This window comes from Ascaphus truei, chromosome 12, assembly GCF_040206685.1.
Source record: "Ascaphus truei isolate aAscTru1 chromosome 12, aAscTru1.hap1, whole genome shotgun sequence".
Classification (NCBI taxonomy): domain Eukaryota; kingdom Metazoa; phylum Chordata; class Amphibia; order Anura; family Ascaphidae; genus Ascaphus; species Ascaphus truei.
The window spans coordinates 49,926,447-49,953,623 of record NC_134494.1 but is presented as its reverse complement, the minus strand read 5'-3'; the positions used below and the strand labels follow the sequence as shown (position 1 = coordinate 49,953,623).

The window sequence follows — 27,177 nt, the reverse complement described above, 5'->3', positions numbered from 1 at the left end:
TAGTATGTTGTATGTTAGGGAACTCAAAAATTCTAAGTACACAGGCATGTACAGTGTTATTACAACTATTTATGTTCACTTTCACACACATTTTCGGTTAAGGAACTGATGTTGTTAGTTAATCATAAATACAGAACATACAATAAGTGTTTGTTCAATATTTACACATGTAAATGTAAAACTTATGTTATTGTTATATATAGTTGCCCCTGGAGGACATGTGTCACCTGAGATGGAACAAGTGTCTTCACCTGGGTCAGCCAGCTCAACACTACTAGAAGGTGAGTGTATCATTTGCTGGCCATATAATATGTGCTCTTCTATATGTTATGTTGTCATGTGCATTATTTGTTTTGCACATCTTCTTTAAATAGGATTACTTAGTGTCAGTGAAAATTAAGTGTAAGGCAACATGTATTGTGTTAGTGATGTTAATTATCATGTAGGACTTCTGAGTTTAGAGCAACTTTTCATTCATTCATATTTCATACTGAGTCCAAACATTATTCGTAAGTCAAGGTAGTTTTTAATGAGGTTATAAAACGTATGCTAACATGTTAGGTGTTACTTAGGACACAGTACAATTACATAGTAACACAGCATACATTAACATGCCATTTAATAATGTGTACATTTCTTTTTAGAACATCATGGTGATGAGGATGATGAGTATGATGAGGATGACGCCACAGAAGAGACTGAAATACAATCATGTGACCATGAAGAGGTGCCAATAGAAACTGTTGTACCGCCAAATCGTCCATCAACTTCCACATACGATGCAATTGTAGCTTCAGAGGGAAAAATAGTGGACGCAGAAAATCGTCGCCATTCAGACATGATGACAGTGCTGGAAAGGATGATTGGACTGCAGGAAGAAACAGTATCACAATTGGCACATCTCCACAGAGTCTTCATTGAAGTGCCTAAACAGTTGCAAAAAATCAACACCTCATTCGAAGCATTAGTTGTTCAGCAAACACAAGCTAATTACTGGAGAATGACTAATGTACCACAATTCAACACCTCCCAGCCAGGATCTGTTCATGCAGGTCAGTTTTCACCACATTCATCTGATATTCATTCACCAGGCCCAAATGTTACCGGTCAAGTAGCAGACATTGCTGTGCAGGTTCCTGATGACATCCTACCGCTGCCATCTGTACAAATTCAGCAGCAGACACCTACAAAGGAGGCGACAAAAACAAAACAAGACACACATGAAACAGACCAACCATCACTTGTGCAGTGTCTACCAACTTGCTCACATGTGTCACTGGGCACAAGCCCTGTCCGTGAACAGTCACTACCCAAAAGCCCTGTAGGTGAGTCGCTGCCCAAAAGCCCTGTAGGTGAATCGCTGCCCAAAAGCCCTGTAGGTGAATCGCTGCCCAAAAGCCCTGTAGGTGAATCACTGCCCAAAAGCCCTGTAGGTGAGTCACTGGCCACAAGCCCTGTAGGTGAGTCACTGGCCACAAGCCCCGTAGGTGAACAGTCACTGGCCACAAGCCCTGCCCGTGAAGTGCCAGAGGCCACTCAAAGTGGCTCTGTTGTGCCTAAAGTTGGTGGCAAAAGAAAAAGGAAAATTCAAGAGACAACAAGCAGGCCTGTTACTCGCTCGCAAAAGGAACAAAAAAAATAAATGTTATAATTCAGAAAATATGTCTTTGGCCTTGTTTTGTTGACTTCAGATTATCTAATTACTATTGTATGTATGCTGAAGACTGTGTTGTTTCCAAACTTTCAACTATGTTCTTGTACACGTGAAGTTTTGGAAATGTTAACACTCATAATTAATTGTGTTATAAATATTTATGTTGTAATCGTCTGTTCAGTAATGGTCCACCAGGAGCCAGTTGCTAAGTTTAGAGAAGCTGCCATTGACTTTGCAGCAAAACATTGCATTTGGGTGTGTTAATTGATGTAAGAATTGCATATGCATATTAGTCACATGCAATTATTAAAACACCTAAGTAAGTGCAAACATCTTTCTTGTACGTGTACAGCAGGATTATGTGTAAATTATTACTTACCTTTGCCTTGCTTGGCCATTGTAATTTTGTCCTTTAATCAGTTGTGTGTTCGTTTCTATAACATCTCAGAATGTATAATAATATATATATACACACACACACACACACACACACTGAGTGAGTGTGAGTGTGAGTGTGTGAGTGTGTATATATATATGTATATGTGTGTATATATATATGTATATGTGTGTATATATATATGTATATGTGTGTATATATATATGTATATGTGTGTATATATATATGTATATGTGTGTATATATATATATATATATATATATATATATATATATATATATATATATATATATATATATATATATATATATATAGTACTATATAAACTGGTATACACAAACTAATACACTTCATGCTTCCTTGTGAAAACACTATTTTAATAATACAGGCCTAATGTTTGAGAAATATCCTAAGTATGAGACTCTAACAGTATTGTGCTTAAACAAATGTTTATTACTTAATTCAATCATGTTTCTCACAATTTAAATAGGTTTCATACAAGGTATACTTAATGCCATCAATGTTGTGTGTACTCCTGCAATATAAAAAAAAATAAAATATTATATATAAATATATATATATTTTTATAAGAGATATATTTATATATATATATATATATATATATATATATATATATATATATATATATATATATATATATATACACACGTATTTAAACTCATGCAGACAGGGAGTTAACCAGACTTTCACATACACACAGAAATGTAAGCGGGGAAAAAACATTTCTTTTTGCAGGTGTGTTTTTACTGATATGCCTGGCTAAGAAATATTTTCACACACTGGTCTTTGTTAGTTTTCAAAAAAACACTATGTGAACGCATTCACAGTCTAGGGATGTTTTTCACAAACGAGATAAAAGAAGGAGAAATGTTTCTCCCACAGTCCCATATCACGAACCACAACTGTTAACCCAATTAGACAAACAAATCCAATTGGCGTTTGAAATAAGGAGTCAAAGTAGTTAGTTTTGTTGACCTTGACAAGGAAAAACAGGAGTTTGTTAGCCATTCAGCACATTCATTTTGATGAGCAAATAACACAGACCTGCACACAGCTTTTGTGCTACTCAGACATGGCTGATGAATTCGTTAACAATATTAATCCCCTTTTAGGGTATAAGTACATGATCTGTGAAGCCATCTTGAACAGTCGCGGACAGAAAGCAAGCACACGCCAAATCGATGATTTCATTCGAGCAAAATATCCTTATTACCAAGACCGTAAGCATGCACGGAATTTTAATTCCTCAATAAGATTCACTTTATCAAGTAATGACTTTTTTGAACGTGACCAGGATAAGCTACAACACACCTATGGTTTCTGGAAGATTGCCCCGGAAAAACAATTTATCCTGAAAGACGGCACTTATATTGTCGTGAAAGGCATATTTATTCCTAATGGCAATAGCAATGTATCCGCTACTACTGATCCGTTTGAATCGATACGTGCTGCAATATCTGCAGCCTCCATTCCTGAAACCCACATTGTACAAGAACAAAAGTACTATGATTATGTACCAAGCCTTTCAGCTGAAATTGCATTGGAATGGGAACCGGAAGAAATGAACCTACCTCCCGACCAATTATTTGAAGAAAGCAGTGGCGATTCCTATGAGCGCATCCTGGAGGAGATATGTGCCATACTGGATTCAGCGGTTGGGTTAAGCGTGGATGAAAATGGCTTGCATTTCTGGAGCGACCAGTTGCAGCCAGGCGAAGAGTTAATTCTAGAAGAATGGTAAATATAACAATCGTTATGCGTTGACTCTGCGTTTAAATTTTTTTTTTTTTTGTAACCACCATTTTCACTTTCAATGCGTGGATACAGCGTAACATTGCAGACTGCATAACATGTAGCGATCACAAACAAATTGTTTCCTAATACAATATAGTAGGACCTGAAAGAGTAGTACACATTGCTGACGGAATAAATATACGTACTTTCCTATCCCTTTAAACATATTAGCAACATTTTACCATTACTCTAACACATACCTGTTTTGTTATCATGCAACATCTACAACATTGAAAACCGGGTCCACCACGTATGACGTGGGACCCTTGTCATGGGCCAAGGCGTCCTTAAAAAGGATTAGTGATGTAAGTCCCGCCCCCAAGCGACGTGCGCGCCTCAAAGCCTATTGGCTGTCATGTTTTGTTATAGTAACGGTAACTGCAGTGTGTGATGCGTGCGGCTCAGTGTTTGTAGGCGTACCCTGGGCGTTAGCCGAATGTTAATTGAGTGGGAGGAGTGTTAGCGTGCGTTTCACGCTGGCTTAACATGACGTCACACGTATTGCATTTGCGCATTGTGTTATCGGCCGTGCTTTCTGTTCAAACACGTCTGTTTAAAAAGAATACAGATGTACTCGTTTAGAACGAATGTAGTTTCGTCTTCATTGTATTTGAAATAAAGATGTTATGTTTACTGGTATTTTCAACATGTATTGAACGCACAACGTACGCTTTGTTTTGCGCATGCGCTAACAGTTAGTGGAGCCAAGCGTGAAGTGCGTGCGCACACAAAGATGTGCGCGCACATCTTTCAGTATACAGGCAACGTTCACTTCTTATACATAGTTATGCCTGCTACAAATTTAAAGAAACATTACATACTGATGAACAGTTTTACTTCTAACATATAAGTGAGTGACGTGTGTATCTACACAATCATATAGAGCTGCGTAACGCGTTGTCACGGATGCATATCTAGTAAGGTGCCATCTTTGACCATCATGTGTTTGCTGTATTTCAGAGATGTCGGGGAAGATACAATCGGATCAATGTATGATTTCAGAAGAGTCTACCTTTATATGAGATGATTGTGAGGAGGAGCCACCGACTACTATACTACATATGGAACTAATTTTATATTGCTTGCAGCGCTTATTAACAAACAATTAAAAATGTGATACCCTTATGCCTATATTGCATAAGCACTTAATTAACATAATGATGTTGCAAAAGAGTGCCTCATGAATTTTTATTGAGTGTTCTTTAATGACTACTAACATTTTATGACATGGTGTGTTTTATATATAACAACCATTCCCACTCTGCTAACACATTTGTGTATTCTAATATGTAATGGAACGTATGACTGTCGAAACTATGTAACAATAATAATAATAATATGAGCATGTTCATGTATAGGGCTGCTAGTTGTACGCAGCGATTTACAGACACATGTTTCAGCCTGAGGTCCCTGGCCCGTGGAACGTACAAATGTTTTTTTGCCGCATGAGGCACAGGGAGATAAAGTGACTTGGCCAAGGTCACAAGGAGCCCACACCGGGAATTGAACCAGACTCCCCTGCTTCAAACTATCAGTGCCAGTGTGTGTCTTTACTCAGTGAGCCACTCCTTCTCCCAATGTAAAGGACACTTACAACCAAGTAGCCATTTATTTTTAAAATCTCTTGTTACATGGGTATGTAGATAAAATGGTTTGGGACTGTAGCAAATAATGTTACTGGCCAGATGTTATGGTCCCCTCCAATGCATGATGTTCTGAATATGACATCACCATCATGTTATGAAGTACGTTTCTGTGTATATTTCATTAACCTAACTAACTATAGTTTACTGTGTTTATTAATCGTTTAGAAATACATAGTATAGTCAATATGATGATATAAGCTACCATAATAAAGCTGGTGTTATCATTTGTCGGTGTTATACATGGATCCTACACCAATTGATAGAGACACAAACAGTTGTCTTAAAAAGTGTGTCTATGCTAGTGATGAATGTGCTCCCGTAAGTAAACAAATAAGTACAGTTATCCCCTTTTCTCCAACCACCTCTATATTACATTAATGGAAATTATAAGGAAACATACATAAAATGTGATGAAATGTGAGTAATCATTTTGTAATACAATGCACATGAAAGCTCAAGAGTAGCTAAATGCATATACATGATACAGAAAGTACATATATGTAACATTTGTGTTTAAACCAATATGTTGGGTTTTTAGTTCCAATAATTATAGGAAGATTGAGGTAGCCACATCTTATGAGAGATGTCAGCAAATATACATACCATGATCAGTCATACTGGAGATATACCTATAATGCAAAGGAACAATATATAAATTGCAAACATTGACATGCCATCTTCAGTACCGTAAACAACACAGCAAAGTGTGTATTTGGTGTTAAATGTACAACACCATGTATATTTCATGACATTCAAAATGTAAATCAGCCTGGTGTACACATCATATGGATGTACATGTTACACTGCACCAATAACATTGTATGTAAGCATACTAGAAGCATGAATGATTATGGGCATAATATGTGTTTTGTCTTAGCATAAGGAATAACACAATGCTAAAATATTATTGCTTTGTTACCCAAGTTGTATTCACATACACACAACTAAAGTACAATTGAAGAGGGATTATATAACCTGTGCAACAATAACATACCGGTGCCACATCCCTTTGTGCACACAGCAGAGAAAAGAAAGGTGTGCAACCCATATTCATCTGTGTCCTAACAGAAGGTTATATAAAGAAACATTATTGTTAATATAACATAATTAAACTATAAAAGTAGTACTAGGAACATATGAGTTTGTACTTACAAGAAAAAAATGAATTGATGAGATTCTGTCGTGTCTGGCCACCACTGGCTGTTTGTTCATTTTCAGCAGCTACATGGGTGGGATGCTCGTCTACCAAAGCCTCAGCTAGGTCTGACTGTACATTGTGCCTGAGTGCAACATTGTGCAAAATGCAACAGGCAAGGATAATATCAGACACTTTTTGAGGCTTGTATAGAAGAGCCCCACCAGTTCTGTCCAGACACCTAAACCTGGTCTTGAGTAGGCCAAATGTCCTCTCTATAACAGATCTTGTAGATATATGGGCTGCATTGTACCTGTCCTCTGCTTCAGTTTGAGGGTTTAGCACCGGAGTCAAGAGCCACGGCCTAATTCCGTATCCTGAGTCACCTATAATGAATGGAGCACACATAAGCTGACATTAGTGATCAAATTGTACAATGCCAACATTCCTAAATCAACATGTGTTTTGTGTTAGAACATGTAAATATGTACTCACCCAGCAGCCAACCAGGTTCAAAATGTCCCTCTTCGAACGCATGGAAGACTGAAGAGTTCCTCAGGATAGAGGAATCGTGACTGGAACCAGGGAACTTGGGTACCACATGCATTATTCTCATCGTGGCATCACATACCACCTGTACATTGAGTGAATGGTAGTGCTTCCGATTGCGGTACACATGCTCACTCTGACTAGGTGCAATCAAAGCAACATGTGTGCAATCGATTGCACCCAGCACAGATGGTATCCCTGCTATATTATAAAAGCCAGTCCTGACTTCCAGCCACTCTGTTGCCTCTGTAGGAAAATGAATATAATTCCTAGCGCGTCTATTGAGTGCATAGAGAAACTGGGTCAAGGCCCGCGAGAATGTAGATTGCGAGACCCCGCCCACTATGCCCACAGTTGTCTGGTATGACGCGGAAGCAAGATAATGTAATGAGCACAGCATTTTAACAAGCCCAGGGACTGCACGACCTCTGGCTGTGAAAAAATCTAAATCCCCCCTTATCTCCTGATAAAGAGCTAAGATTGCTGCTGAACTCAAACGATAGCGACTTACAATCTCCTCCTCACTCATCCCATCTAATAGGGTTCTCTCCCTGTACAGACGCGGACGAGGCACAAGTTGTCTCCTCTGTCTTCTCCTCTGATCTCCTGTCCCTCTCCCTGTCCCTGTCGTATCCGCGTCACTGTCACTGTCCCTCGGTGTGTCCCTACCTTGCCCTATATCATTCTCTTGATCAGCAAGCATGTCATAGAAAAGAATGTTCCTGCGTCTCCTAAACATTCGCAACATTTTGAAATGAGTAGCTGTGAATGAGCAGGTAATGTGCGTCCTTTAAATAGGTATGTGATGATGTCAGGTGACATAGTAAAATGCAAGGTGTTACATTAACATAATAAAGTACTTCTGTGGCAAGCTGTGTGCACTTGTTGTTCTAAGTATTTGTTGTGTGTATTCTGCAGGGAATGATGATATTTGGCAATGATGTGACGTGAAGCTTTGTACAAAGATTGCTTGCAAATAAATAGTTGCATGTGCAATGCATGTAACACTTGTGAACGCAAGAGTCAGTCATGTAATGAGACAAAAAGGCTGAGATTGACGTGGGAAAAGTTTTGTGTAACATGTGTAATTATCCATGTTATTGTGACATGTTGGCAACAATGAATAGTCGTGTGCATATGCATGCATTTGTGTAAGGAGGATAGTTGCTATAGAATGAGTTTACAAGGTGTCCCAATGATGAATTACTGTACATGTGTGTATAAGTTAGGTTGAAGTGCTTGTAATGCAACGGTTACAATGTAAACATGCAATGTGATTGAGCGTCCAATAAGTGACGTCATGAAAATAGGGAGGACCCAAAAGTATATGTAAACATGAGAAGACAGATGTACATGAACGTTTAAAGATGCGTGTCACATTACAAGCATTGTGTAATGTAAAGGAAGATGAATATACTGTGTATGTGTGACATGTGTGACATGTGTAACATCATGTAAATAATTGTCGCTGAGTTGAGTAAAATGTGTGATATGATGTGAGGTTCTCCTTTAAGAGTGTAGTATAGTATTTTCCCTTGCCACATCATCACATGATGAGTAATGTGACCCGCAAATGCTGAAAACATGTAAAAGTCGAATGTTATGCAAATAAGACACATCAGCTGTGACACAATGCAGGGAATGCCCCCACACTGTAATGCAAATCCCCCTTGTATTGTGAGCAATGAAACGTAAACAGTACTATACTGTTATACGTCCCCGCTCCATTGACTTCCATTGATGTACAGAAGATTTTTTTTTTCTAAGTGCCGTTCCGGCAGCCTTAGCGATCGTTCTCCCGTCCAAAATGCCAACTTTAGTTGGCGGGAGAAATCGGCCATAACATCTCAATTTCGTAGTGCCGATCAGCCCCGATAAGCTGTTTTTTTTTGTTGAATCCAGCCGATTTAAAAAAGTGGCGATCAGTGTCGAAAACAGGCTTATCGGCAGGCGACTGGCCATAACCAAATTATCGGCTCCGAAACCTGGCGATATGAAGCACTTATCGGCGCTTACTGAATCTCAAACCCAATTTTGGCTATAACATGGCCATATTTCCCTTATCAACGCTTACTGCATGAGGCCCTTTATCTCCTGAAGGGAAGGAAATACATGGTGTTATCTAGATGGCCTACACCCTGTCAACAGCTTTTGTACAGTATGAACATGTCTAACATTGTTTGTGTCCATATCACAGATGAGTTGTTCCTGGTCTTGAAAACCCTTCTCAAGACCTGCCTTTGGGAAGTCTTGAAATTGGTTTTACATGAAGAGATCTAAACGGGTTCAGACACAATGTAAAGAGCATAGATTAGAATTACCTGGGTTTGCTCCAGGATCTTTTCCGTCAGGGAAATTAAGATGCTGGTGGAGAGACCCCATTATGACAGAAAGGACTATAGAACTACGGTGTAGAAAGACCTTATTATTTGAGTGATCCAGTCAAGACAATGGGACAGTGTAAACCAGAGAGGATGGAAGACCATTTCTTCGCAATGTTTGGTTTGAACTTTCAAAAAACATTGAACATTTTTAAAACGTTTACTAGAGCGTTTTAGCTTAAAAATGTCTGGTGAAATAGGGAGAGAGAACAAACTTCAGAGCCTGAGCACTATTCAAGTCAAAACCTAAGAAAGGATCTCCTGATTTTTTCCCTTCTCATATAAACTGGGTGAACTCTTGAATTTGCTAAGTTACAAACTCGCACATTTTTGCAAATAAAGTAATTTTTTTTTTTTTTAAATCTTGCGTATCTTAATTTAAAAAAATATATAAATCTAAAACATCATTTTTTTTTATATAACCAGAATACCAGTGCATGTTCCCACACTGGAAACACTTCCGGGCCTGGTCTATTGCACCACTTCTGACAGTTTATTTTTAGACCAGGGATTTTCAAACGGGGTTCCGCGGCCACCAGGGGGGGAGAGCTGGGACAACTCCCCCCGCGGTCCCAGGCCAGGCGGCGCGGGGGCACCCCACGTAGCAGTGAGCCGGCGGCTCCCGGGTTCAGCAGCAGCAGCAGCTGTCCGGTCACTGCTATCATTCCTCTCCCTGCTCCTGTCGGCGCCGGAAGTCGCATCAACTTCTTGCTGACAGGAGGGGGAGGAAGGATCAGGTAAGAGCGCTCGCTTTCAGCGTCGGCCTTAAAGTGCGTGTGTAAGTGAGTGGGGGAGAGTGTGTGTGTGTGTGTGAGTGAGTGGGGGAGAGTAGGTGTGTGTGTGTGAGTGAGTGGGGGAGAGTAAGTGTGTGTGGGAGTGGGGAGAGTAAGTGTGTGTGTGTATGTGTGAGTGGGGGAGAGTAAGTGTGCGTGTGTGTGTAAGTGAGAGGGGGAGTGTGTGTGTGTAAGTGATAGGGGAGAGTAAGTGTGTGTGTGTAAGTGATAGGGGGAGAGTAAGTGTGTGTGTGTGTAAGTGAGAAGGGGAGTGTGTGTGTGTAAGTTAGTGGGGGAGAGTAGGTGTGTGTGTGAGTGGGGGAGAGTAAGTGTGTGTGGGAGTGGGGAGAGTAAGTGTGTGTGTGTATGTGTGAGTGGGGGAGAGTAAGTGTGCGTGTGTGTGTAAGTGAGAGGGGGAGTGTGTGTGTGTAAGTGATAGGGGAGAGTAAGTGTGTGTGTGTAAGTGATAGGGGGAGAGTAAGTGTGTGTGTGTGTAAGTGAGAAGGGGAGTGTGTGTGTGTAAGTTAGTGGGGGAGAGTAGGTGTGTGTGTGAGTGGGGGAGAGTAAGTGTGTGTGTTTGTGAGTGGGAGAGAGTAAATGTGCGTGTGTGTGTTAGTTATAGGGGGAGAGTGTGTGTGTTAGTGAGAGGGGGAGAGTAAGTGTGTATGTGTTTGTGTGTGTGTCCTGCACATGCGCGAGCGGCGCTTGGTGCTTCTGCTAATGGTGCAATTGTTTCAAATCTGCTACTGTGTGTAAGTGAGAGGGGGAGCGTAAGTGTGTTTGTGTGTGTGTGTGTGTGTGTGAGAGGGGGAGAGAGTGTGTGTGTGTAGAAGAGAGAGGGAGAGAGGGAGCATAAGGGGGAGAGTGTGAGGGGGGAGTCACGAGAGACAGAGACACGGGGCGGGGGGGCAGGGCAAGAGACAGGGGCCAGGGTTGGGGTTCCCCAGAATATCACAATCTAATTCTGGGGCTCCTTAACAAAAAAAAGGTTGAAAACCACTCTTTTAGACTGACACATTACATGTACTAATTGAGAAGGAAACATTTTAACAATATACTGTAATATTCTAGTAAACGATAAGTCCTGGGCAAATGAAAACATATGTTAATTATGGTCTATTAGTATCACTGCTCATTTGAAATCAGTCAATATATGATTCTATAGTGCTATCAAATTTGGGGACAAAAGAATCCACAATGTTCATGAAAAGTTGACACATATACATAATTAAATAGCGACCATGTGCATAACTATAAAAAATATACATTAAGTAAGATGGTGCATACTGAGAGGATTCTCGGTGGCTTTGTACCTTGACAGGTATAAATTGTAAGGCTAAAGTCAGTATTTGTTGTTTGTATTGAGTACAGTACGTGCCAGCTAACCCAGTGGTTCCCAAACTATTTTTACATTGTGCACCCCCTGCTACAAAACGTTTGTTCCGTGAACACTTCATTAATAAGTCTTATATCCTACTCAGACTATTGCTAACAAAATTGTGTGACCAAACCCAGGCCGTATAGTGTCCTAAGCTTGTGAGGGGAACACACGCTTAATAAGGCCCCCAAACTGCACCTCACTGTGTGCAGACAGCATGGGTGGTATAGCTGTGAATTACAGCAGGAGATTCCAAAGTCATGTCCCACAATGCCTTGCGCTGCAGGGAGCTAGTTGTGAAGCTCCTGCTGTATATGACCGCTTTATCAGCCACGCTGAGGTGCAGTTTGGGGCGTTGTTATTATTATCATCATTTATTTGTTAAGCGCCAACATATTACGCAGCGCGGCACAATGGGCTACAGAGGTATGTATATTACAAAAACATGAACAGTTACAGGTGAGGACAAACATGCACAGATACAGAGAGGTGATGGGGCCCTGCTCCAGAGAGCTCACAGTCTAAAGGGAATGAAGGGACAATGCTGAAACAAGAAGGTAGGGTGGCTGTCTATTGTAGGGTAGGGTGTGGATCAGGTTAGAAAATGGCCCAGTCTGACAGCTGAAGCCATTGAGTTTTTTTGGGGGGGAGGAGGGGGTTGATGTTACATAGGGTGGAGATTGGTCCAGCCACACAGCCCAATGGGGTTGGAGGGGTAGGGGATATGGATGTTAGAGGTATGCCAGATAGGCTTCCTTGAAAAGGTGAGTTTCTAAGGAATTTTTAAATACCATAAAGCTGGGGGAGAGTCTGATGTTGCGTGGTAGGGAATTTCAGAGAGAGGTGGCAGCACGGGAGAAGTCTTGCAGGCGAGAGCAAGAGGAGGTAGTAAGATGGGAGGAGAGGTAGATATCGTGGGCAGAACGTAGGGGGCATGTAGGTAAGTATTTGTGGATAAGGGCTGAGATGTAAGTGGATATGGGGAGCCAGTGTAGGGATATACAAACTGGAGCAGTGGAAGTGGAGCAGTGAGTGAGGTTTCTGAATCTAACAGCAGCATTTTGGATGGATTGGAGTTGGGAGAGCCGGACAAGGGGAATGCCAACTAAGAGACGGTTGCAGTAATCGAGGCGGGACAGGATGAGTGAGGGGATTCGGATTTTAGTTGCATCATGAGTGAGAAAAGGGCGTATCTTGCCGATATTTTGGAGGTGGAGATAGCAGGACTTCATGAGGGACTGAATGTGAGAAAGGGGCCTTAATAAGTGTACAGTTCCCACATGGGCTCAGAACCAACTATATTGCCTGGTATCCACCATGACATCTTTTTTGAGACGCGAACGCCCTGGAGATACCTCACAAACCCCTGGGGTTTGCAAACCTTTGTTGGGAATAACTCCGGTAACCCATTGTTCCTGCTAGTGTGTGTAATGTCTCAGAGTAATGTAGATCCACTATGGGCTGTATTAACTAAATGGTGCTACTCCATAAGATACCTTCTGGTGCCAGAAGATCCCTTTACAGCTGATTAAGTTGCAAGGTGTCTTCCGGTGTGGGAAAATTGTCTTATGGAATAGCACCTTGTAGTAAATGTGGGACATTATCTCATTATAACAGCCGGGAAATAGACGATATACTTCCTACATTTAAAATAAAATAAAGTAGGTCTAAATCTGATTTTGTTTCAATGGGTTATAGGATAATTTGTATAATTTACACAATGGGTTATAGGATAATTTGTATAATTTACACAATGGGTTTATAGGATAATTCTTATGACTTATATAATGTTTTCAGTGTATCTCATATTCTTATATTTAATATTAGGTTAGTCTGTACAAACCTTCCTGGGTATAATTTTAACTTTTAATAGTTTACATTTGGAATGTGGCTGCTACTTTTTCCTAGCTATGTGTTACCATGCAACGGGGGATATTTACCACGAAATAAATTGATTCCCTGTACCAAGTGTATACCCATTATGTGTCGACTACAGTATGTGATACTACTCTGCAGACTTTTACCTATACAGTGTTCAATTGATATCAAATTGTGACGGTTTGTGTGCTAATTAAATCATATAAATTCATATAAGAAAATTGTGTCTTGTTTGTACCATCAGCATGACAATCACAAAAAATGTTTGTTTAGTAGAGGTAAGTGAACAAAGGTGAAAGATTAAAGCACATACATATTTTTGTTTAAAAAATTAAAAGTGGTAAAGCTGAACCCTGTTATAGCGCGATCTGCTACAACGCGGATCCGCTTATAACATGGTCTGAGTGTGGCTCCTGATTTATAAACATATCCAAGGGTTTAAAAAATAAAAATAACATTCCATGCTTTATTGACTTACCTGCATCGGCAGTGTGGCTTTTGAGTGCAGAAGAGGGTCATATAACCCTTCAATAACAGCCCAACAGTGAATACATTTTATATAATACACATGCAGGAATCAAACCCATGACGCTTCATATGCTAGTAGCAATTCTCTAGCTGCTACACCACAGGGTTGGTGTGATGAATCTATAAATAAATGTAACATCTATTGGATTGCATTGTGCAGTAGATGTTAAATGTATTTATAGACTAGTCCTCCAGATCCCATATGGTCCCCTATGGACACTACACCCATGGACCCTCTGATATAACCTACAGTACTAGTTGAGTACGTCCTTTTTCCTGCTGCAAAAGCCTGTCCTGATGTGAATCTCAGCAGCGCCTCCAAATATAGCACCTATCCCCCCACCCTAAGCGAGTGGTAGGGGCTTGTAACCCAGCCCCATAACATGGCAGGTACTGACATCATGGGCATGTGACCCAGCCAGTATTCTCCCCAGGGATGACACTCTCTGGTTGTTGTTAGGCCAGCCCCTGGATACAGCAATAGTGTATCCAGGCTGCAACAACAAGCTAGTCCTCCATGAGAGAGCTTATCCGTCACACTGCCTGTGTCTAACAGGACTTATACAGTTAGGGCCAAAGAAAAGATGATAGCCAGGGGACTAGGCTACATGTAATATTTACTTGGTTTTGTCAATCCATGGCAGTATGGATAGGCATTAATTATTTCATTCTTGCAGATATACATTATATTAATGCAAGTGTTGAAGTGTGTGCTTTGTAATGGGAGAGCGGAAAGCCCACACCAGTTAACTACATTATGGACATGACCGTTCTCTCTGCTTCTTTACCATAGCCAGAATATGGTTCCCTGTAAACCATGTTTTTATCCATATGTGTGAAGTCAACATTTCAAGGAAAGTGTAAGCTTGGGCATTCAATTAATTGCTCTAAATATTTATTGTGTGACATCAATGGTGACGGTATTCTTTTGTATGATAGGTTTTAGAAATACATTAAGGCAGCAACAATAGCAGAATGCATTCTACTTGTACAAAATGGGCAGTGTGAAAATGCAACATGACAAATACAAGAGATGCAGAGTATTGTACCTTCAAGGAACTGTCTAGGTTTGGAATGACCAATATCTGCATTGGAAAGAGAATAATGCAACAACATAGATGATTGTGCCTGTAGATTGACTTGACACTATCATTTAAAATCACATATACGGACGGATAGGGTGCACACTACTGGGCAAATATCATTGGAAAACGTATGCACCGGGTGAATGAGGTATATTGATTTTTACAGTGTGTTAATGTAGGAGAAAATTACAACCAGAGAAATGGACAGGACGGGTAAGGTACCTCTCACAGTATCTAGGGACATACTGTACAGTAGGAACAGAGCTAGCACTGTTGATCTCATATTGTCACAGATTTATCATTACAGTATATATTTCCTCTATTAATATTTTAGTAGCATACATAGCTGGCCCCGTATAAGAGCCTCTGGAATAATTCTGTTGCTCTCTGTAAAGAATGCTCATTAAGGCACATAAACTGTCTGCTTGTAATGAACTGGGAAGGTGCACTGCATGCAAAACATCCCTCATACTGTATGTGCATTAGAGATGTGAACAGACGACAGAGATGTGGACGGAATGGCATTGATCACTAAAATAATCAATGATTTCTCCCTCTTTTTTTTTTACACAGGCTTTCAACAACAAAAAAAGCATATAAAACATGATAGGACTGCAAAGGGCTTTTGAAATGCATTCACCTGTGCACATTAATTCTGCCAGCATTCGTGTCTTTTATTCCACATTGGATGTGAATTAATCTGATTCGTCTTGGCTTTTTTCATACGACAGAGGCAGCTGCTGCAGCCACAAGACCAATAGGGAAAAATGTCATGTTACCTGTTCTAAAATTCTTCTCAATGAATAGCGTTAGGTCCATTGAAGACAAAGACTACCACGGACCTCTGCACATACAATAACCCACCCCCCCCCCCCCCCCCAAAAAAAATCCTTCACCACATTTACCGGTTGTTCTTACATATTTAATAACTGGAATGGCTTATTTACTATTTGCCAAATATCTTGCATAAAAAAAAAAGAAATAAAATAACAACTGTAGACAATCATATCACCTTCCAAAAGCAAATGCAATGTTCTCGTCCAACAAAATCGCAACCTAGATCCAATAATCCATCTAGGAAAATGACATTTAATAAAGCTCAACATTAATAACATCTAAACAATTAAAAATAGAAAATTACCTTGGCAGACCAGAAGTTTTTTTTTTTTTTAATCTCCGTCCCTTGCTTTTTTTTTTCTTTTGTTTGTTCTATTTTTCAGCGTTGTGTTATGGTTTTCCTGAACAGGATCACGGGCATCTCCCCTGGGAACCTGTGATGCTGGGAAGCTGCGTTTATGAATCAGGACTGCAGTCTAAAACCCTCTGGAAAGGATGTTCTTCTACATCACACCCTCTGAGCTGCTCCAGCCTCCCTCCTCTTCCAACACTATGCTCTGCTATCTTTTCCCTCTATTTTTTCCCCCCTTGTATTTCCCCTGCTTCTTTTCAGATCAGTGACTTGATTGATAGGAAGCCTCTCAGAGCCCACCCACACATGAATAGGAAGAAGAAGGGGAAAAAAAGACAGAGGGAGAGGGGGGGGGGGGGGAGGAGAAGCATGAATGAAATTTCCAGCCCAACTGCATCAGCAGCCACTGCAGACGGAGCTGTGAACCGGCCACAGGCAGCCCCAGGAGCTATCAACCTGAGGCATGAGACATCACCCTTGCTCCCAAATGTCATTGGCACCCCTCCGCCAAGCGCTGCTGTCCCCATTGGCACTGAAGTGGTTAATCAGGTGCAGGCAGGAAAAATCATTTACCAAAATAAAACATACAAATATATAATGTAGCCTGCCTGTGAGAAGGAAACAATTTGTCCACCAAGTGGATCTTCCGTAGCGTGTTTATCATCGTATTTAGAGATTTAGCACTTTAAGCCACAACATTTTTATGGAGAAGTTCTGATTTTTATGAATGGGACCGCACTGAAGTCTATGGGATGGTTTATGTTAACAATCAGTGAGACTGACTATATCAGTAAGGCCGCGCTTATAGTCCCGGCGACGCAACGTCGCGTCAAAACAAATGTATTGAATCCGTCGCGTGCGCTTATAGTAGGAGCAGCGCGACGGAGATATGGCTTGGTCGCGATCGCTGGAAGTTAATTCAATTTTATTTTCTCGGCGACCGCAGCGTGATGTCGCCGTCGCCTGGACTATAAGCTGTTTAACCTCTTTGCTGCCAGAAGGGGAAACATCTACAGTATGGCCATTTTTTCTAACCTGTGCTACTCCATAAGATACTCTACCTTACAGTATGGCTCGGTAAGGCCCCTTACATTCACTTGAATGGGCCACAAGATGTCTTCCAGCATGGAAGGTGTATTATGGAATAGCACATAGCTGCATGATGGGTTAACTGCTGCTTTACTCAATGTAAAATGTTGTAGCCCATTTGCTCCACCATTATTGGTCCATGTGCCTAACCCCCCACGTTGGAGTCTTACTGGTTTGCAAGCGCTCATGTCCTGCGCATAACATGACGGTAGAAATATATGTTCTTTGGGTACAGAACACTCGAATCTTCAATGATGTGACTTTACCACCACCATGTTTATGACTGTTTATAAAACTAACCCATTAGCACATATGGTGCATGATTATATATATATATATATATAAAAGAGACAAAACAATAAAGCAGCGTCTAGTGAGGGTGTGAGTGAAATAATTATAATATATTGCTAATATAAAAATACTAAACTAAGTGCCTGAACTAATATGGTGAATATACAGTTATATCCTAAATAAGATATAATACTGTGATGGGGCGTGCGCTCTCTCCTCTCTCCATATATATATATATATATATATATATATATATATATATATATATATATATATATATATATATATATATATATATATATATATATATATATATATATATATATATATATATATATACACACACACACACAAATATACATACACAGTCTAGGACATTTGGGCGCAGCCATTTTGCCCCGACCATACATTGAGGAGCAACCATCACACCTACCCCTGTGCCATGTCCCCACGGCTAGGGTTACCAAGGGCCACGCCACCGGACATCCGCCAGGACACGGGTCAGAGCCACGGACACCTGTAAGTACAGCTATCACTACACTGACCGCTGCAGGACACCAACCAACACCATCTGACATGGTCAGACACCATCTGACATCTGAGACAGTCATCCATCGCTGATGCAGGTAACAGACCGCACGCCACACTCACTGGCTAAAGGCCTACATACACCTGCAGCATGGCAGAACTCAGACCCTCACCAGACACCACGCAGGAGAGTGACCACTCAGACACCACGCAGGGGAGCGACAGCTCTGAGACCGCTACACGCTGCAACAGACGCAAGAAGGTGCCAGGCCTAAGCGGACAGTTACCCTTACACGAAAGGCCCGCGAGAAATACGAAGCTGACATTGACGTGCACCGCGACAAGTTAGAAAAGGCCTGGGGATGTTAAGTACTGGGCTAAGGTCCAAAATTTGATAAAAGAGGTCACAGACCTAGAATTACCTATAGAACTGCTGACCTTCCTACTTGCAAGGCCAATATCCGGTATTGGCCGGACAACTAGGAAATGAATCTCCCATATTTTAACTGCGGCCAGATGTGAGATAGCGGCTTCCTGGAAGAGACAAACCACCCCATCTAAAAGGTCCATTAAAAAAAGGGTCAGTGAAGTGATGCTAATGGAGAAGCTGACGGCCATGCTCAGGCAAAAGCTTATTGCATTTGACAAGATATGGGAGCCCTGGTCACTTTTCACGAGATGAGGGCCCCGGTAGGTAGATACCACTTAAGGGAGCAAACTAGGCCCCCCCCGAAACCCGGGGTCAGCCCCCTGGGATAGAAGGTCCCAGAAACGCGGCCTCCAGGATGTGAACTCCCCTCCCCCTTCCTCCCCCCCCCCCCCCACCGTCCTCACTCTCCGAGGACCCCCTTTTCTAGGACAATCAAGGTTGCCCTTTCTTTACCCCGGAAAAAGTTAAAATGTTTACGTATTAGGCTGTGAAATGTACCTGTTAATCACCTGTTGTATCAATGCCTAATAAAAAAAAATTTGAAAAAAAAAGAAAAGGCCTGGGGAAAAAACTGGACTTGAAATGCGTAATATTGCTAGCATTGGTAATTATGAAAAGCAGCTCGAGCAGGCAGTAACTCTATTAAGACCTAACTACTCGTGATACCGAGCGCTGTCAGAGACATACATCACCTACTTGGCCAGGACTAATACAGGGGAAAGCCTGCAAGAGCGAGACTTACAGAATAACTTTGATCTGACACATGACAGCCACGTGCAGACCGCTATCGCGGAAACTGAGAGTAGGAGAAAGGACCTTGCAATGGAGACCGCATCACAGCGCTCCAGCGCATCCAGGCAGTCATCAAGGTCCGCTAAATCAGCGCAATCTAATGTGTCTAGCGCAAGCGCAAACACTACCAAGGCGTAAGCCACCGCAGTGGCCGCACGTGCTAGGGCCAAATATGGTCGGAAAGAGGCAGCCATAAGGGCAGAGAGAGCTCACGTAGAAGAGGAAGAGCAGACAGCAGTTACCACAGCCGCTGCTGCTGCCACTGCCGCCGCCACAGCCACCGCAGCCACTGTGCGTAGGAAGGCCGAATTGGACACGGACTTAGAAGCCATAAGCAAGGAAGAGGACGCTGCCACCATAGCCCAAGCCGAAGTCTTAGAAGCAGCCACGCAACAGGATGGCGGGGAGCGACCGTACAGTCGGATAGCCTCAGAGGATCCAGTCCGACGCTCAAGATTATGTGAGGAGCCTCCTCAGTGTAAACACCAGCGCACCATCTCAACATGATGAGGGTGACATCACAGATGCCGAAGACTTGCAAGGTCCACGTGGAGAAGATGACGTTCCTTTAAAGGCACACGCAACCTGGGATAGCCACAGCCGCAACAGTGATCCACACGCCAGCAGGCACATGGACGCACTGTTACAGGCTCACAATACAGGTATACCCATGCGGAGAAACACATCTCCCGACGCTAACCAGCAGTCATCGCACGACCACATCAAGGAAGAGGTGACCGCAAGGCTCCTCCTGGCAACCATATCAGAACGCGACCAACACACCGATGCATCAGGCCTAACAGACATGGACAAGTACATGATCCGGCGTGACATGGTGCAATCAGGACTTACCAACTTCGACGACCGTCCTGAGAATTACAGAATATGGAAGTTCACATTCAAGGACGCAATCAAGAGTCTGGGCTTCTCTGCAAGGGAAGAACTGAGCCTGCTCACCAAATGGTTGGGAAAGGAATCCGTCGAGCATGCAAAGAGGCTCAGGGCAGCAAATGTAAACCACCCAACCTCCCCAGCTTAAGAAGCGAGTTGTTCTCGTGAAACGCGCGTCGATGAAGTAGCGCGTCACGATCGGTGACGTCATCAGAGTGCGACATCAGCTACTGGGAACACGGCTCGTAGATTTGCCTCCTCCATCTCTGACCTGCCGTGGCAGAGTTGTTACACATATTTGCACACATTGCCTTTTATCACAGCATGCTTCTTCTCTCAGCCAGCTAATTCACACAGATTCAGACACATATATACTCAATGTCCACACAGAAGTGTCACTTACTAAAAGCTTAGACGCTTTACCTTTATACTTTTAAAGGTAGTGAATTGTAGTGTCATATTTTAATATAAGTGGTGTTGCATTAATATTAACGGTATAATCAGAGACTAGAGGCACTATTACCATTGCATATGGCATGCAAATCATGTGATACTATAGGGGAAAGTGTTCATAAGATTACCATATATATGACTGCTATATCAGCTTTATCTAACTTGGATCTGATCTCACAAAGTTTATGGATATGATTGCTTTGGTGGAATCTTTACCAATAATTCTCACTCCTAACATAGTCACTACACACATTTACTATTCAGACACACTTGTGCAACTCTACATGCAGATTTGCAAGCGATGACAATCAGAGGGTTAAATGCACTTTACGTCTCTAAATGAGAGATATTGTGTGTCAAAATAGAATATTTTGTGAAGTATAATATCCATGCTACAGTCTTGGGATAAGGAATGTACACTTTATGTTATTGTCAGCTCATAAGTAATCTATGAGATACTATATGGTTAAGTACTCTACTTAACACTAGAGCTTTACCAAATCTGACGCTTAGCAATTCATCAGGGACATATACTACTAATGATCTCACATATTACACTTGAGTCATTTGGTCTCAGCATCTATACAGCGTCACACATATTCCTGAATTACAACTAAGAATATTCCCAGATTCTCCGCTGATATCGCAGTAGTATTGGGATTTAACCATTTAGGTTAAAATATATAAAATAATAATTGCCTATCAATTTTCGGTATTTAAAGAAATCAATATTACGACTCCTCTACGGGGATTTTAAAATGTGTTTTATATGAATTTTTCTCACAATGTCACATATATATATTTTTTGATGTAATAAAATGTTATTGTTTTTGATTTTATCAAGACCCTATCAATTCGGATAGAGCCATAGTAACTCCTAATACTTACCTTTATCAGCCATTAATAATGCATGCACTTGGAGGGTCTACTTTCTTGATCCCTTTGGGACCAATCTGTTAAACTATGTATTTTTTCCTCCATTGCACCTTGATCAATTTGTATTGTATTGTATTATATATCTTTAATTATATAGCGCCATTAATGTACATAGCGCTTCACAGTAGTAATACATGTGGTAATCAAATAAATAACAGATAATATAAATAACAGATCATGGGAATAAGTGCTTTATACATAAAAGTAACATTAAGGAAGAGGAGTCCCTGCCCCGAGGAGCTTACAGTCTAATTGGTAGGTAGGGAGAACGTACAGAGACAGTAGGAGGGAGCTCTGGTAAGTGCGTCTGCAGGGGGCCAAGCTTTATGCGTCATGTGTTCAGAATATCCACAGTGCTATTCATATGCTTCTTTAAGCAAGTGTGTCTTAAGGTGGGTCTTAAAGGTGGATAGAGAGGGTGCTAGTCGGGTACTGAGGGGAAGGGCATTCCAGAGGTGTGGGGCAGTCAGTGAGAAAGGTTTAAGGCGGGAGAGGGCTTTAGATACAAAGGGGGTAGAAGGACATCCTTGAGAAGAACGCAAGAATTTCCTACCTAAGTAACAGGAGAGCAGAATGGAATATTTGTTTTTCTGTCTGTTTCACCCAGAGCCACCACTGCCCTGCTATGGTTTCTGTGATGTGTCCCGTGGGGTGAGTCACCAATCTGAGGCCGGATCTCCATGCCAAGAAGAACACAACGGTTTCCAGACTAGCACCTGGAAACCACAACAAAATAACTTCCCAGTGAGGACACGCACACGCTAGCCTGTGTGAGAGGAGTTTAACCCTAACACTGCCTGCCCCTTACCAGGACTTATAATGTTAGGGAAAGGAATATATATCCAGGGGTCTCAAACAGCTGTCTGTGAGTGGTTTGACTGGCTTTGCATCCAATCCCAAGCTGTGCTTAAAAGCTGTGTGAACAGCGAGCATTTGCTTATAAGGGGTTCCATGTAAAAATGGATTTCAGGAAAAGGGGACACATGGTGTTCCCATTTGCATGTCATTTCCCAGAATCCCTTGCTGCAGTGGAAGCACTGTGTGCTAGGTTATAATGGTGAAAGGCAAGGTTGCAGACCTGTCTAAGATATGTGAATGTGTTCACAAGTGATATATTCTTTATTGGAGATATATATATATTGAACACACAAAAGACTAAGACAATCCCCGAAAGCAGCACTCTAAATATACCACAAAATAACTGATAACATAATAACAAAAGACCAGGAAACTAAAGTCAGAATAGAAAATGAATAGATTTTAATAGCGAGCAAAAAGAACACTAACATTTAAAAACATATACACACTAAGGGCAGCAAAAAATACAAAAAGACTGTGACTGACTAAAATTTACAAAAATCAATAATGCTGAAAAATAAATCAAAAGCAAAAAATGTGTCTGCACAATGAGCCATTTGTGTGTTCAATATTATTGTTATCCCCTAGCACCTACAGTTTCCCATTTACTCTAGGCTGACTTGGTTTATTTTTTATTTCTGTGGGGAGGTACCTTGTAGGGCTGTTTATGTGGATGGTATATATTCTGTTCATAGTAAATACTGTTATCACATATCTGTGAGCAAATACTGTGTGTATTGGTCCTGGTGAGGGGCTCCTCCCACCACGTCGGGATCCCTCGCTGCACCTAGGTGATAAATATACCCCAGGCTCCCAGGGGCGGAGGCTCAGGCCTCTTGTTAGCTGTACAGGAGACAGCAGCACAGGTAGTTTCAGTACCCATGGGGTACAAGGGCAACATATATATATATATATATATATATATATATATATATATATATATATATATATATATATATACTAGCTGAGAGATCCGGTGTTGCCCGGGATGTAATGTTCCTGCTAGTCGCTCTCTCCTCCCCCCTCTATCTCTCTTTCCCTGTCTCCCCCCTCCCTCTCTTCCCCTATCTCCCCCCCCCCCCCCTCTCTCTCTCTCTTCCCCTGTCTACCCCCTCTCTCTTCCCCTGTCTCCCCCCTCTGTTTGTCCCCCGTTCCCATCAATCCAGCTCCCCCCCCTTTACAGATCCGGTCCCTCCCCCCCATTTAACAGTCCGGTCCCCCGACCCCTTTCCAGCTCCGTTCCCCCCTCCTTTACAGCTTCATGCAGTGTGTGTGTGTGCGCATCAGTCAGTGTGTGCGCGTCAGTCAGTGTGTGTGTGTGTGTGTGTGTGTGCGTCAGTCAGTGTGTGCGTGTGTGTGTGCGCGTCAGTCAGTGTGTGTGCGCGTCAGTCAGTGTGTGGTGCGCCAGTCAGTGTGTGTGTGTGTCAGTCAGTGTGTGTGTGAGTCAGTCAGTGGGTGTGTGTGTGCGCGCGCGCCAGTCTGTGTGCGCGCGTCAGTGTGTGCGCATCAGTCAGTGTGTATGCGCGTCAGTGTGTGTGCGCATCAGTCAGTGGGTGTGCGCGCGTCAGTCAGTATGTGTGTGTGTCAGTCAGTCAGTGTGTGTGTGTCAGTCAGTATGTGTGTGTGTCAGTCAGTGTGTGTGTGTGTGTGTGTGTGTCAGTCAGTGGGTGTGTGTGTGTGCGCACGCGCCAGTCTGTGTGCGCGCGTCAGTGTGTGCGCGTCAGTCAGTGTGTGTGCGCGTCAGTGTGTGTGCGCGTCAGTCAGTGGGTGTGTGTGTCAGTCAGTGTGTGTGTGGGCGTCAGTCAGTGTGTGTGTGTGTGTCAGTCAGTTTGTGCGTCAGTCAGTCAGTGTGTGTGTGTGCGTCAGTCAGTCAGTGTGTGTGTGCGTCAGTCAGTGTGTGTGCATCAGTCAGTGTGTGTGTGTGTGTGTGTGTCAGTCAGTGGGTGTGTGTGTGTGTGCGCGTCAGTCAGTGGGTGTGTCAGTCAGTGGGTGTGTGTGTACGTCAGTCAGTGGGTGTGTGTGTGTGCGTCAGTCAGTGTGTGTGTGTGCGTCAGTCAGTTTGTGTGTGCGTTAGTCAGTGTGTGTGTGCGTCAGTCAGTTTGTGTGTCAGTCAATCAGTGTGTGTGTGTGTGCGTCAGTCAGTCAGTGTGTGTGTGTGCGTCAGTCAGTGTGTGTGTGTGTGTGTCAATCAGTGGGTGTGTGTGTGTGCGCGTCAGTCAGTGGGTGTCAGTCAGTGGGGGTGTGTGTGTGCGCGTCAGTCAGTGGGTGTTTGTGTGTGCGCGCGCGCTAGTCTGTGTGTGCGCGTTATTTTGTGTGTTTGTGTGTGCGCGTCAGTCAGTGTGTGTGTTTGTCAGTCTGTGTGTGTGTGTTTCAGACAGGCAGTTCGTGTTGCAGTTCGTGTGTCAGTCAGTTTGTTGTGTCTCCCACCCCCCCCCCCCTACTTTTTCCTCTGCCCTGTTGCGAAGGGGGACTGGGCAGGGGGTTCGATACCTGCTGGCGCCACCTCGGCAGCGGGGGGGGGGTTTGTGGGGTGGTGATACCTGCTGGTGCCACCCGGCTTCCCGGCCCGGCCGCGAGGAGGGGGGATGATGAGGTACCTGGCTGCTGGTGCTCCCGGCGGTAGTATGTGAGGCGGCAACGTGTGAGAGGCGGCGGCGGCGGCTACTCGGCAGGAGGCGGCGTGGCGAGAGGTGAGGTGGAGGAGGGTGGCGTTTGAGGTGAGGCTGTGGCGCCGAGGAGCGGGTACCGCTGGCCCCACGGTGCAGAGGCTGGGGTTTGCTGTGAGTTGGGGGGGGGTAATGTGGGGAGAGGTGAGGCTGTGGCGCCGAGGACTGGGTGCTGCTGTCCCCACAGTGCAGAGGGTGGGGTTTGCTGTGGGTGTGGGGGGGGGGGGAATGTGGGGAGAGGTGAGGCTGTGGCGCCAAGGAGCGGGCGCTGCTGGTCCCACGGTGTAGAGGGTGGGGTTTGCTGTGGGTGGGGGGGGGGGAATGTGGGGAGAGGTGAGGCTGTGGCGCCGAGGAACGGGCGCCGCTGGCCGTGGGTAGCGGTGCAGAGGCTGGGGTTTGCTGTGGGTGGGGGGGGGGGGAATGTGGGGAGAGGTGAGGCTGTGGCGCCGAGGAACGGGCGCCGCTGGCCGTGGGTAGCGGTGCAGAGGCTGGGGTTTGCTGTGGGTGGGGGGGGGGGGAATGTGGGGAGAAGAGAGGTGAGGCGGCAGCGGCAGCAGCACCGAGGAGCGGGCAGCGTTGTTAACTGTGTCGGCGGGTGAGTGTGACCAATGAGGCGTGCAGGGCAGGGCTGGTCCACGGACCAATCTGATTGGCCAGAGGGTGAGTGACAGACCAACTGACCAATCAGATTGGCCTTATCAGATTGGCCTTTGGGACAGACATACAACATTTTGAAAAATGTAGATATAGATATATTTACATTTTTTTCTTACCTGTACAAGTGTAGGATAGTTGTTTTCAAGCTACGGGGAGACTCCCGCCTTCTCATTTCTTCTAAACTGGTGTGGTCCCAGTAGTGAAACAAGCTCCAGGGTAGGGGACTACTACTGTAAGTCCATATACTCTAATAAAAAAATTAAAAAAAGAAGAAATAAAAAAAAAACACAATTAGAACGAGCAGCAAGGATTATTGCTGTAGCTATGACAGCTCTGTGACATTTAGCACACAGGCAAAAAAAGCTATGTATGCCAATTATACAATTACCTTATCCAAGTCATTTTCTTCAGTCCCTTTAATATCATCAACATATGATATGGATATGAAGGTGTTTGGTGCATTGGTTCCATGGTCATCAGTCCCAGTTTTTCTTTTGGTGCACTTACCGAACTATACTGAGCTGTAAGTAATGAACACATTCCTTGGCCAGGCATTCTGACAATAAACGGTTCTACTGGTGAACCTTATGTCGTTGCAGTTCCACTACCAATAAAAGCATTCCAGTAATTTTCCATCTCTCTTTTTAGAGACAATTGATGTTCTACTAAACAACATATTTTTTGAGAACTTCCATTATAGCAATCAACATTCAACTAACTGCTCTTCCCCCCAAGGACATGTGTTTCAAAAAGCAGTTTTACAGTTTCACACTTATTGAATCTTTTAACAAAGCATGATAGAATAAAGGGTCTATATATAGACGACCCAGTGGTCAGTGATTTAAACTGATCATTACAGACACAGAATATGTGTACCAAGGCAATGAGAACTGCATGTTGACAAACAGCTAATTGTTGACAGTTTTATTATTGTGTCTAATATTAAAAAAAAAAAAATACTTTTTAATTAAGCTGCTTACATATGACAATCAATGTTAGCTAGACAGGTACATATATACACCACCTACGAATCTGACAGTTTTAACGGTAACAAAAAGGAAAACAATAACTGGACCATAATGCAGAAATTGATACAGAACTAATCTGTGTGTACTAACTCCTATCGACTCTCCAAACTGCTTTCGTTATATACACAGGGAAACATAGGTGCAAATTAC

At 42.9% G+C, this 27,177-nt stretch overlaps 2 protein-coding genes across 5 annotated transcripts in view; one reads left to right on the top strand and one right to left on the bottom strand.

Moving 5' to 3' along the window:
* Positions 1-16,706, bottom strand: part of PTPN5 (protein tyrosine phosphatase non-receptor type 5) — a 153,959-nt gene extending 137,253 nt beyond the window's left edge. For 2 of the 4 annotated variants that reach the window (XM_075567670.1, XM_075567669.1), the window contains exon 1: positions 16,361-16,703. The gene's annotated coding sequence lies outside the window, so the exon portion shown is untranslated. Of the gene's footprint in view, positions 1-16,360 lie in introns of all 4 variants that reach the window. The other 2 variants (XM_075567668.1, XM_075567667.1) reach the window with 2 other exon arrangements.
* Positions 233-1,642, top strand: LOC142463881 (uncharacterized). The gene is made up of 2 exons (XM_075566699.1): positions 233-281; positions 645-1,642. Exons 1-2 carry the CDS (start codon positions 233-235, stop codon positions 1,640-1,642), a joined length of 1,047 nt encoding a protein of 348 aa, XP_075422814.1.
* Positions 16,707-27,177: the final 10,471 nt, after the last annotated feature.